Source organism: Bubalus bubalis, chromosome 2, assembly GCF_019923935.1.
Source record: "Bubalus bubalis isolate 160015118507 breed Murrah chromosome 2, NDDB_SH_1, whole genome shotgun sequence".
Taxonomy (NCBI): Eukaryota; Metazoa; Chordata; class Mammalia; order Artiodactyla; family Bovidae; genus Bubalus; species Bubalus bubalis.
In genome coordinates this window covers 158853365-158866475 of record NC_059158.1, presented here as the reverse complement: position 1 = coordinate 158866475, position 13111 = coordinate 158853365, and the positions used below count along the sequence as shown (strand labels likewise).

Genomic DNA, 13111 nt, shown 5'->3' with positions numbered 1-13111 from the left:
ACAGAAATCATCCCATTATGTGGTTTAGCAGAATATGAGCAAGTGGCTTTCAGCATGAATTATGGATTTACAAAGCAAAAGGTCAAATTTTTCTAAAATGCACTGTATCTACAATGTATGATTTCTGGCAGAAAGAAATACGGAGGTAAAATAATTAGCTAAAGGACTTTACAGGAATCAAGAGGAGAACTAGAGATACAATTCAAGAACCCTCTGGGCTTGTTCCTTTCTTAAGAGATCTTTGAAAATATACTTTTCTTTCTGACTGCCTAGAGTAGAACAGAAAGCTCAAACCACAGGAGTAATGGATCATGAGATTCACTATCTGAACTCTCGGGAATTTTAGAGTAGGGTACAGAGTTTTGGTGGGGAGACAACACTGATGGATTTTTAAATTTAGCATTTCAGATTTTAAAAGAAATTAATCAAGGTCTGTCTCAGACGACCTGAAGTTTTATCCCTTCCCTGTCCTAAAGATACAGAAGCCATGACATGAAATGGGGCAGACGCTCATCAGAGTATTTCCCCAAAGTCCTCTAAATTCTATAAATGTTTACCTGGGGTTATCTGAGAGTCGAAGGTAACATCTTACTACATGCTTCAGCAAACGGGCGGAAGGTTCTTTGGATAGCTGCAGGACCATCTTACCCTGTTTTCCGCAAAACAAGGTGGGGTAGGAGAGAACATACAAAACACAACATAATCCTAGTTGGTATCAGAGACCAGATATTGCAAGAACTGTTATACAAGGTTTCATGGTTGTTGTTTCCTGTTGGGAGACTGAAGTAGCTCAATGTCGACTGCAAAGAAACTAAGTTGTGTGATCAGAAGCCCTGGTGGTCCAGTGGTTAAGAATCCTCCTTGCAATGCAGGGGAACTCGGATTCAATCCCTGGTTGGGGAACTAAGATCCCACATGTCCTGGGGCAACTAAGCCTACACAACTACTGAGCCTGTGAGCTCTAAAGCCCGGGTGTCACAACTAGAAAGAAGCCTACGCGCCGCAACAGAGGATCCCCCATGCCACAACTAAGACCCAACATGGCCAAATAAATAAAAAAGGTAAAGGAAAGAACTCACCAAGATCATGGCGACATGGGAGAAACGCTCATATGTCTGACATATATAAGCCAAACCAGTGTCATCTAAAAGGATCTTCTGGAGGATAAATGTGGCAACCTGGAGTAAAACAAAATTAAGGAGTCTAAAACATTGTTCAGACTTGTCTTCCAACTGTCTACTCCTCTCCTAGGAATAACCATGAAGCAGAAAACTAAGAAAATACCCCTGCATTCTAGATAACTTAATTATGACAACTTATGCACAGTACAAAAAAATTAATAAATATTACCATATTCAACTTTATGTGCCAGAATTTTTCCTAAAGCTGTAACATGTCTTATCTTATTTTCACAACAAACCTATGAGGTAGGTACCATTGTTCTTTTACTTAAAAAGAGCAGGTAATCATCAGAGTCTAAAAACAGAGAGGTTTTCTTAGTTATTGAACACCTATGTGCCAGGTATAACTGTTAATCAATCTTAACTTGCCAGGTTAAGATCCCAAGCAACAAAGTGACTAAATCAGAGTTGAGATCCAAACCTAGTTAAACACAGAGCTTCCCAGTTTTCCATGGGCCAAGATGATTTCAGAAATGCAGCCATGCCTCATCTCTTCCAAATGAGTTAGGTAAGATTTTTCCTATTCTTAAAAGACCATTAAGAAAATAAGATTTTTAAGCCTCCCTTCAAAAACTTCCAACAGTAATAAAGAATACACTCAATTTAAGCTTGATTTAAGCTCATTAACTCTTACACAGATGGGGTTAAAAAAGTTTTAATTCAAGTCAAATGATTATTATAATGATTCTCTTCCTTAGCTGCTCATCAGAATCAACTGTGGGAATTATTTGTTTTATTTTACTATTTTACTGGTGTATAACATTGTGGTCAGCTAAATAATGGCCCCCGAACATATCCAGGTTGTAATCACTAAACCCTGGGGATGCTACTTCATAAGGCAAAAGGTACTTTGCAGATGTGATTGTTAAGAATCTTGGGGGGATTAACCATCTTGGATGATCCAGGTGGGCCCTAAAGGTCATTATCACAAGGGTTCTTATAAAAGGCAAGTGGAGGGAGATGTGACCATAGAGAAGGTGATATGACAGATGCAGAGATTTAAACATGCTACACTGCTGGCTGTCAAGATGGAAGAGGGAGGAATAGCCAAGATGTGCAATTCTAAAAGCCGAAAAAGGCAATTCACCTGCCAATGCAGGAGACACGGGTTTGATCCTTGATCTGGGAAGATCCCACATTTCTCAGAGCAACTGGGCCAATGTACAACTACTGAGCCTATGCTCTGAAGCCCAGGAGCCTCAACTATGGAAGCCTAAGCCCTAGAGTCCATGCTCTGCAACAAGAGAAACCACTGCAATGAGAAGCCTACACACTAAAACTAAAGAGGAGTCCCCACTCGCCGCAATTAGAGAAAGCCCGTGTGTAGCAACAAAGACCCAGCACAGCAAAAAATAAACAAATAAAATCATATACATATATATATATAGAAAGAAAGAAAGAAAGCTGAAAAAAAGCAAGGGAAGAGATTCACTCCTAGAGTCTCTAGAGGCAATGCCATCCTTACGGGCGCCCTGACTTAAGCTGGTTAAACTGAATTTATGGTTTCTGGCTTCCATAAACTGGTGGTGTTTTAAGCCACCGAGCTTGTGACAATCTTTTATAGCACCAATAAGAAAATCAAACAAACATATACACAGTAAAATGTGTTAAGCGTACTAATCTTAAGTGTATTTTGATTTTTACTTATTCCACATCTGTGAACCACAACCAGATTAAAATACAGAACATTAGGAAGTTGGGATTTACATATACACAATACTATAAGCTGACTCATTAGAAAAGACCCTGATGCTGGGAAAGATTGAAGGCAGAAGGAAAAGGGGACTACAGAGGATGAGATGGTTGGATGGCGTCACCGACTCAATGGACATGAGTTTGAGCAAGCTGTGGGAGATGGAAGCCTAGTGTGCTGCAGTCCATGGAGTTGCAAAGAGTCAGACACAACTGAGTGACTGAACAACAACAATATAAACAGAGAACCAACAAGGACCAATTGTATAGCATAGGGAACTATACTTAGTATTTTGTAATAATCTACAGTGGAAGAGAATATATATCTATATATTCTATATATAGAGATATATAAAGAATATATATATATGAATCACTTTGCTGTACACCTGAAACTAACACAATATTGTATAAGTCAACTATAAACTATACTTTAATAAAAATAAAATAAAAATTTTAAATATAGAACATTTTCAGCACTCCAGAAGATCCCCGTGTGCCTTTCCCCAGTCATATCCTTCCCTGAGAGGGAGTCACTATTCTGATTTATCCTCACTGACTGGTTTTGACCACTCTGGACTTTCACATACATGGTCATACAGTATGAACTCATATGTGCCTGGGTTCTTTCATCTGATGTAATATCACCTATGCTGCATATATCAGCAGTTCATTCTTCTTAACTACTGTGTAGTTTATTTTGTAATATACTACAGTTCTATCTTTCATGAGCAAAAGTGCCATAAACACTCCTATACATGTTCTGATGGCCCATAAGAGCTCATTTTTTGGGTGTGTGTGTGTGCCACGTGCCTTGTGGGACTTTAGTTTCTCGACCAGGGATTGAATCTGGGCCCTTGGCAGTGAAGGCATGGAGTCCTAAACGCCAGGGAACTCTGTAGAGCTCATTTTTCTTGGGTATATATGCAGGAGTGGGACTGCTGAGTCACAGGGTAGACTTATGTTTATAGTGGGTACCACTAAACAGCTTTCCAAAATAACTTACATACTATACACTTATCCAGAGGGATTTAAAAAAACAACAAAAAAAAACCACAAAAATGTCCATACTTTATCACTCTGGACAATGGTTCAGTAGGTCAGAGATGGAACCTGGACACTGATGTTTTTAAAACACTTGACAGGTGATCATGTCACACAGCCTTGATTGAGAACCTCTGTTTCACCTGATGCCTACTATGACAAGGCCTGAGACTAAGGATTTGTACATGAAAAGTTAACACGACAAGGTCTTTACTTGCATGGACCAAAAGAAGACAGACATGCCAGGAACTGACTACAAACCATGTTATAAGGCAGGATAGGAGAAGCATTCTAGTTGAAGTGTAAAGGTTGATGGGAACTTCTAAACATCAAGGATGAGTTAATTTTAGTAATGGGCAAGGAATGAAAACGGAGGGATTGTTAGGATGGGGGCTCCTGGAAGAAATGTCACAAAAGAAGAAAACTGTCCCAGCCATAAGAAGCCAACTTGAAAAACACCTATTCACAGGCAACTACGAATTTAAAAACAACAGAATACAGTTGTACCCATTCCAATCCTGTCCCAGAAATCCACTGAAATTAACAAAATAAATAAAATTAAGGAAGAAATGAGAAAAGAAAAGCATGAACACAGATCACATGTCACTTATCCTTTGTGTGTTTAGTAGAAAGTTGAAGGCAGAGGTATAAATCCTCCCTAAAACACACACCCTAGACTGGCAGGCTGGGTGGAAAAGTATTCAGAGGCAAAACACTTGACTTAAAAACTGCCAACTTCAGCTCATAACATCTCTCTTTCCATCCATTATTTTTAAACAAATAGCAATCCTGGATAGAAAGACTCCCACAGGGAAACTTTTATAGAGATATAACCCAAGAAACGGTAGCAAGTAATACTTATCTGCATTTTCAAGGAAACTGAAGCTAATATGAACTTTAAAAAAACATTTTTAAAAAGTTAAAAGAAAATACAAAATTCAAAGAAGAGCTGAAACAGGAGAAGTGAGAAGCACAGACTAGAGGAAAAAAATTAATACAATACAATTTGTATTAATACAAAAATTAACACAAAATTAATACAAATTAATAAAAATTAATACAAAATTAAACTGCTACATGTATACATAAAATATTTATGGAAAGATTCTACAAGAAAGTAGTAATACTGGCTACTACTGAGAAGAACTGAGAGGTAAGGTAGAAGACTTACATTTATTTGCTTGTATACCTATTTGTAGTAGCATATGAATTTTTACTTTATTTGTATTGCATATTCACAACAAACAAACTTTAAATCATTACATCTGCTTATATCCAACTCAGCAATACTTACCTAATTAAAAATTAAAGTGAATAGTCAATATGACCAGATATACTTTAGAAGCAGAGGTTAGATATTGCTAAAAATAGCAACATGGAAAAGTAGCCTTGAGAAAAATTACATTATATGAAATTAAAGATAGAAAGTAATTAGAGGGTAAGAAGAGACACATGAAAAATAGACAATACAGCATAACTGATGTTGCTTAAGCAAGAGGCCAAAACAAAGAGGAAACTATAAAAATTAACAACAACAAAAAAGACACAATGAGTAGGCTCTTTCAGAAAAAAATCTGACAAAGAAAATATCAGGCTGACTCAAGATTTCACTACAACATTCAGTACCAGAAGACAACATGGCTATGATAATAGAGTTCTGAGAGGGAAGACAGAGGTGAGAATTCTATAACCAGTTACATTATCATCCATGGTTAAAATACAAAGCAGGCAGAAGCTTAAGTATATATATATATATACATACTTGATTATGTATAAAGAATGTCTGGAAAAATATACCTGTGGAGTCAGAAGGGGGTTCAGATAAAAGGGAGAAATTTAATATTTAACTTAATATATTCTTCTGATGGTTCTAGGTTCTTAAATCATCATTATATAACAATTTTTATTCAAAAGAGAAAAAAACATTCACGAAAGTTTCAAAACCTTGAAGGTAGGCAGAAAAAGATAACTCAACCACGAAGTAGTCCAACAGTCAACACAACATAGAATCTAAGATAAAAACACACACCGTTTTAGAAAGTTCACTTCCAGATTCCATAATTCGCAAACACAAAGGGATAATTTCTGTTGTCAATAGAAAGTTGATTACTTCCTGCTCATCTGTTTTCACCAGAGCCCCTAAAGAAAATATGGACAAACGAAATTACTTCAGAGTCAGGGTTTCCAACTAAAATTGTTCATCCGTCTAGTTGTGGAACTTAATAACATACAACACAAACTGTGGTTTATATGTCAGAGAATCAGATTCAAACCCTGGCTTAAAAAAAAAAAAAAGGGAGCAAGAAAAGCACAGGTTGACTGTTGACACTAAAAGATCAGGTACAAAGTTTGGTCCATCACATAGTTAGCATCAGTTCAGCTACTTAAGTAATTATTCTATCACTTTGGTAGACAATCACACAATAATATCACCATCTCTTCTCCATGTACTTTAGGTAAGAGAGAATTCTTGTCATCATTGTTGTCTTAGTTTCTTAATCATGTTGGACTCTGCGACCCCGTGGACCACAGCCCACCAGGCTCCTCTGTCCATGTGATTTCCCAGGCAAGAATATTGGAGTGGGTTGCCACTTCCTTCTCCAGGGGATCTTCCTGATCCAGGGATCATATCTGCATCTCCTGCATTGGCAGGTGGATTCTGTGCCCCTGAGCCACCAGGGCAAAGTAGTGAAGTATTAGTCGCTCAGTCATGTCCAACCCTTTGTGACCCCGTGGACTGTACAGCCTGCCAGGCTCCTCTGTCCATGGAGTTCTTCAGGCAAGAAAACTGGAGGGGGTTGTTATTCCTTTCTCCAGGGGATCTTTCCACCCCAGGGATCGAACCCAGGTCTCCTGCATTGCAGGCAGATTCTTTACAGTCTGAGCCACCAGGGAAGCCCTGGTGAGAGAAGTTCTATATCAGTATTAAAGCATACTCTCAGGTACAAAGAAACAATGCCCTCTGAATCCTACTCACAATATGTATAAATGACTTCCTGGTTATTTAATTGCCCCTCTTTCCCCAAAAAGCAAAACACTGTAGGGCATACCTAAACAAGAAACACATACCTAGATTCTAATTCTGGTTCCACCGAAGTTTGATAAAGTTACCTTCACTTTGCAAGCCTCTGCTATTTTAATAAACAAGAGCTGCTGCTGCTGCTGCTAAGTCGCTTCAGTCGTGTCGGACTCTGTGCGACCCCATAGACGGCAGCCCACCAGGCTTCCCCGTCCCTGGGATTCTCCAGGCAAGAACACTGGAGTGGGTTGCCATTTCCTTCTCCAATGCATGAAAGTGAAAAGTGAAAGTGAAGTCGCTCAGTCGTTCCCGACTCTTAGTGATCCCATGGACTGCAGCCTACCAGGCTTCTCTGTCCATGGATTTTCCAGGCAAGAGTACTGGAGTGGGGTGCCATTGCCTTCTCCGAAATAAGAGCTAGACAAATAATTTCCAAAATTATCCCAATTCTACTACTCTGCTGGTTTCTAAACTGACACCACTGACCAGATGACAGACACAGTTCAGTGATATCCTCTTCATTCTGTATACAGGGAGTCAAAGTCCCATTAAACAAATGACTGTTCCCTGAGTGGTCCAATGCTTTGCTAGCTTTTGTATCAAAGGCCTTAGTTAACTCGACCTGTAATAACTATAGTCAATTACTTCAGAAGAGAGTGGTATCATTTGCTTTAATCAGAACTGGCAATCTACAAATACTACATCTTTAAACAGCACAAACCAAAACTAACTAACATGGCCTACAACAGATGTCAAATTACTATCTCATTTAGACTTTCTACATGTGGGTCTAAAATCCATCTTGAATTAATTTTTATAGAGTACAAGATATGGGTCATGGTTCATTGCTTTACATATGAATATCCAATTGTTCTACCACCATTTATTGAAAAGACTATCCTTTCTTCACTAAATTCTCTTTGTGCCTTTGTCAAAAATCCAATTGACCTTATTTGTGTGGGTTTATTTCTGTACTCTCCACTCTGCTCTGTAAGTCCTTATTTTCTCCAACACCACAATATCTTGACTTTTGTAGTTTCCCAGTAGATCTGGAAATTAGGTAGACTATATCTTCCAAGTTTATATCCTTCTTTTTAAAAAATGGATATTCTAGTTCATTTGCCTTTTCAGATACAATCTTAGGATCACCAAGGGCTTCTCTTGTGGCTCAGCTGGTAAAGAATCTGCCTGTAATGCGGGAGACCTGGGTTTGATTCCTGGGTTGGAAAAATCCCCTGGAGAAGGGAAAGGCTACCCACTCCAGTATTCAGCCTGGAGAATTCCATGGCTCACATAGACTCGGACACGACTGAGAGACTTTCACTAGGATCACCAATTTCTATTAAAAACTTCTACTGGAATTTTGTTAGAATTGCTCTAAAACTATACATCATTTGTGGGCAGAATGACATCGTAATATTGAATCACTGATATACCAACTGATAAACATGGTTTATCTCTACATTTATTTAGGTTTTCTTTGATTTATTTTATCACTGCTTTATAGTTTGTAACTACAGACTTTGCACATATTTTGTAAAATTTACACCCAAGTTTTTCAAATATTTTGGTAAAATTTCAATTTCTATTTAGCTCAAGCATACCAAAATATGACTAACTTTTATGTACTAACTCTGTATCCTACAACCTTATTAAGTTCACCAGTACTAGTAGCTTTTTTCTGTCGATTCTTCAACACAGGCTGTCTATGAATAGACAATCTTATTCTTGCTTCTTTTAAAAAAATTTTAACTGAAGTTTTCATTATCAGAGTATTGCTGTCTTCATCAAGAGTTGAGAAGCCCCCTCTGCACGTTCTGGAAAAGTCTTAAACATTTTTTCTTTTTAAGTGCACTTTAGCAGACTGTATTTTTCAAAGAATTTGTCATTTCACCTAGGTGGTCAAATTTATGGACAGAGAGTTATTAGCAGTATTATCTTATTATCCTTTTGTCTGAGGAGTCTTACACAATGTATCCCCTTCCATTTATCACATTTGCCAATTTGTGTCCTTTTTTTTCCTCGTCTGTCTGGTTAGAGGTTTATTAATTTCATTGTTTTTTTCAACAAAAAATTGGGGATGGATGAAATGGGTGAAGGTGGTCAGAAGGTATAAACTTTCAGTTACAGGGTAAGTAAGATCCAGAGATATAATGTATAGCATGGTGACTACAGTAACAACACTGTAGTGTATGTCTGAAGGCTGCTAAGAGAAATCTTCAGTTCAGTTCAGTTCAGTCCCTCAGTCGCATCTGACTCTTCGCGACCCCATGAATCACAGCACGCCAGGCCTCCCTGTCCATCTCCAACTCCCGGAGTTCACCCAGACCCACGTCCATCGAGTCAGTGATGCCATCCAGCCATCTCATCCTCTGTCGTCCCCTTCTCCTCCTGCCTTCAGTCTTTCCCAGCATCAGGGTCTTTTCAAATGAGTCAGCTCTTCCCATGAGGTGGCCAAAATACTGGAGTTTCAGCTTCAGCATCATTCCTTCCAAAGAAATCCCAGGGCTGATCTCCTTCACAATGGACTGGTTGGATCTCCTTGCAGTCCAAGGGACTCTCAAGAGTCTTCTCCAACACCACAGTTCCAAAGCATCAATTCTTCGGCACTCAGCCTTCTTCACAGTCCAACTCTCACATCCATACATGACCACAGGAAAAACCATAGCCTTGACTAGACGGACCTTTGTTAGCAAAGTAATGTCTCTGCTTTTGAATATGCTATCTAGGTTGGTCATAACTTTCCTTCCAAGGAGTAAGCGTCTTTTAATTTCATGGCTGCAGTCACCATCTGCAGTGATTTTGGAGCCCAGAAGAATAAAGTCTGACACTGTTTCCACTGTTTCCCCATCTATTTCCCATGAAGTGAAGGGACTGGATGCCATGACTTCGTTTTCTCAATGGTGAGCTTTAAGCCAACTTTTTCACTCTCCTCTTTCACTTTCATCAAGAGGCTTTTTAGTTCCTCTTCACTTTCTGCCATAAGGGTGGTGTCATCTGCATATCTCAGGTTATTGAGATTTCTCCCGGCAATCTTGATTCCAGCTTGTGTTTCTTCCAGTCCAGCGTTTCTCATGATGTACTCTGCATATAAGTTAAATAAATAGAATGATAATATACAGCCTTGACGTACTCCTTTTCCTATTTGGAACCAGTCTGTTGTTCCATGTCCAGTTCTAACTGTTGCTTCCTGACCTGCATACAGGTGGTCTGGTATTCCCATCTCTTGAAGAATTTTCCACAGCTTATTGTGATCCACACAGTCAAAGGCTTTGGCATAGTCAATAAGCAGAAATACATGTTTTTCTGGAACTCTCTTGCTTTTTCCATGATCCAGCGGATGTTGGCAATTTGATCTCTGGTTCCTCTGCCTTTTCTAAAACCAGCTTGAACATCAGGAAGCTCACGGTTCACGTATTGCTAAAGCCTGGCTTGGAGAATTTTGAGTATTACTATACTAGCATGTGAGATGAATGCAATTGTGCGGTAGTTTGAGCATTCTCTGGCACTGCCTTTCTTTGGGATTGGAATGAAAACTGACCTTTTCCAGTCCTGTGGCCACTGCTGAGTTTTCCAAATGTGCTGGCATATTGAGTGCAACACTTTCACAGCATCATCTTTCAGGATTTGGAATAGCTCAACTGGAATTCCATCACCTCCACTAGTTTTGTTCGTAGTGATGCTTTCTAAGGCCCACTTGACTTCACATTCCAGGATGTCTGGCTCTAGGTCAGTGATCACATCATCGTGATTATCTGGGTCATGAAGATCTTTTTTGTATAGTTCTTCTGTGTATTCTTGCCACCTCTTCTTAGTATCTTCTGCTTCTGTTAGGTCCATACCATTTCTGTCCTTTATCGAGCCCATCTTTGCATGAAATGTTCCCTTGGTATCTCTAATTTTCTTGAAGAGATCTCTAGTCTTTCCCATTCTGTTGTTTTCCTCTATTTCTTTGCACTGATCACTGAGGAAGGCTTTCTTATCTCTTCTTGCTATTCTTTGGAACTCGGCATTCAGATGCTTATATCTTTCCTTTTCTCCTTTGCTTTTCGCTTCTCTTCTTTTCACAGCTATTTGTAAGGCCTCCCCAGACAGCCATTTTGCTTTTTTGCATTTCATTTCCATGGGGATGGTCTCGATCCCTGTCTCCTGTACAATGTCACGAACCTCAGTCCATAGTTCATCAGGCACTCTATCTATCAGATCTAGGCCCTTAAATCTATTTCTCACTTCCACTGTATAATCATAAGGGATTTGATTTAGGTCATACCTGAATGGTCTCATGGTTTTCCCTACTTTCTTCAATTTCAGTCTGAATTTGGTAATAAGGAGTTCATGATCGGAGCCACAGTCAGCTCCTGGTCTTGTTTTTGTTGACTGTATAGAGCTTCTCCATCTTTGGCTGCAAAGAATATAATCAATCTGATTTCGGTGTTGACCATCTGGTGATGTCCATGTGCAGAGTCTTCTCTTGTGTTGTTGGAAAAGGGTGTTTGCTATGACCAGTGCATTTTCTTGGCAAAACTTGATTAGTCTTTGCCCTGCTTCATTCCATATTCCAAGTTCTTATCACAAGGGGAAAACAAGTTTTTACTATGTAATGACGGATGTTAACCAAACTTACTGTAGTGGTCACTCTGCAATATATACATATACCAAATCATCATATTGTATACCAAAAACTAATACAGTGTTTTTGTCATGTCTCAATAAAAAAACACCTGCTATTGGTTTCACTGATGTCATCTATTGATTTTCTGTTCCCATTTTTATTGATAGCTAGTCTTTATTATTTCCTTCCTTTTGTTTGCTCTGGTTAAATTTGCTCCTTTTTCTAATTTCTTAAAGAAAAGCTTAGCTCACTGATTGAAGACCTCTTTCTTTCTAGTATAAGCATTTAATGATACAAATTTTCCTCTAAGCTCTGCTTAAATCTGGATGCTACAAATTTTGATATGTTTTATTTTTATTTTTACTCAGTTTCAGGTATTCTCTAATTTATGCTATTTATCACTTCATTTATATTCAAACTGATCTGATAAGCCTTGAATTGTAGGAAAGAGTCTAGGCACAAACATTCACCTTCTGCTTGTTCTTTCAAATGACTTGGGAGAAACTGAGTTTCTAAAAATATATGCAAGGATAGACAACTAACTTAATACCATCCAACTATTTTTTCCCACACCTCCCCACTATCAACCTTTATCCTAACATAAATGCAGCATCCAACCATAGCAGTAGGATGATCTGAATTAGAATAATGAACATAAATGTTTCCTTTGGCTAGAATCATGCTGATGTTTCAAAGCCTACATGAGAAGCTTTTATATCTTAAAAGCAGAAAAGAATATACTGGGAAAAAAGTTTCTAATTAGAGGACTTCTTAGGAGAAGATGTAAAAAACCATAACATTCATAACAGATACTCCTTCAAAGTAGAATAAAATGTTTTTGAGAAATACCAAACTTTCAAATTATACCTCCTGATTCATGGTTTACAATCATAAGGATGAAAGACAGGTTCAATATAAAAATAATAATTTAACAAAACAAAGCTTCTATAATTGATGTTCTTATTACTTGGTTATTATGTCAAGCAAAAACTATGAGAAAAAGACACTGAAAAAAGGAAGGGCCAATTTAAGAAAGAAATTTTCCTGACTGTATTTACATTTCACAAATCTACCAATTTTACTTTCGAGGAGCCTGAGATGTGAAATAGCTAATATATAATTTGCTTGAGTAAAAAATATTTTAGATACATGTCCAATAATAAATGCATATGAAAACATTAACTTGAACATGCAAAAATTCAACAAGGTAAAATAGAAGGTAAATCCCTGGAATTAGGGGAGAACAGCCTAGAAGTGAGAAAGATGAAAAATCAAATGAAAATAACAAACTAAAACTCTTATTCCTGTAACAATATTCTTTGTTGATTAATGCTCTTTTATGTTACTTTTCCTACAATTAATAAACATTTCTACATATACACTGAATTTAATCCCAAATGTTGGGCCTCATAGCCTTACACTCAGAATGGTACTTGGTAAGAACGACCATGTTCCTGATATTCATTAGTAAAAACTGTTTTATTAGACTCAACCCCAAAGACAAAAATAAACAATAGGTAAACAAAAGCTATAAAAGACCAGACAAAACACCTAAGCCAGGAC

The 13111-nt window shown here is 38.0% G+C and overlaps 1 protein-coding gene across 2 annotated transcripts in view; it reads right to left on the bottom strand.

Annotated features, from left to right (window-relative positions):
* The window catches only part of CNOT9 (CCR4-NOT transcription complex subunit 9), a 30876-nt gene that overhangs the window by 1601 nt on the left and 16164 nt on the right, over positions 1 to 13111 (bottom strand). For both annotated transcript variants that reach the window (XM_006048154.4, XM_025278268.3), the window contains exons 5-7: positions 5947 to 6056; positions 1080 to 1178; positions 558 to 649 (exon numbers count right to left, since the gene is read on the bottom strand). In XM_006048154.4, the coding sequence (XP_006048216.1) occupies positions 558 to 649; positions 1080 to 1178; positions 5947 to 6056 (301 nt within the window). The remainder of the gene's footprint in view (positions 1 to 557; positions 650 to 1079; positions 1179 to 5946; positions 6057 to 13111) is intronic.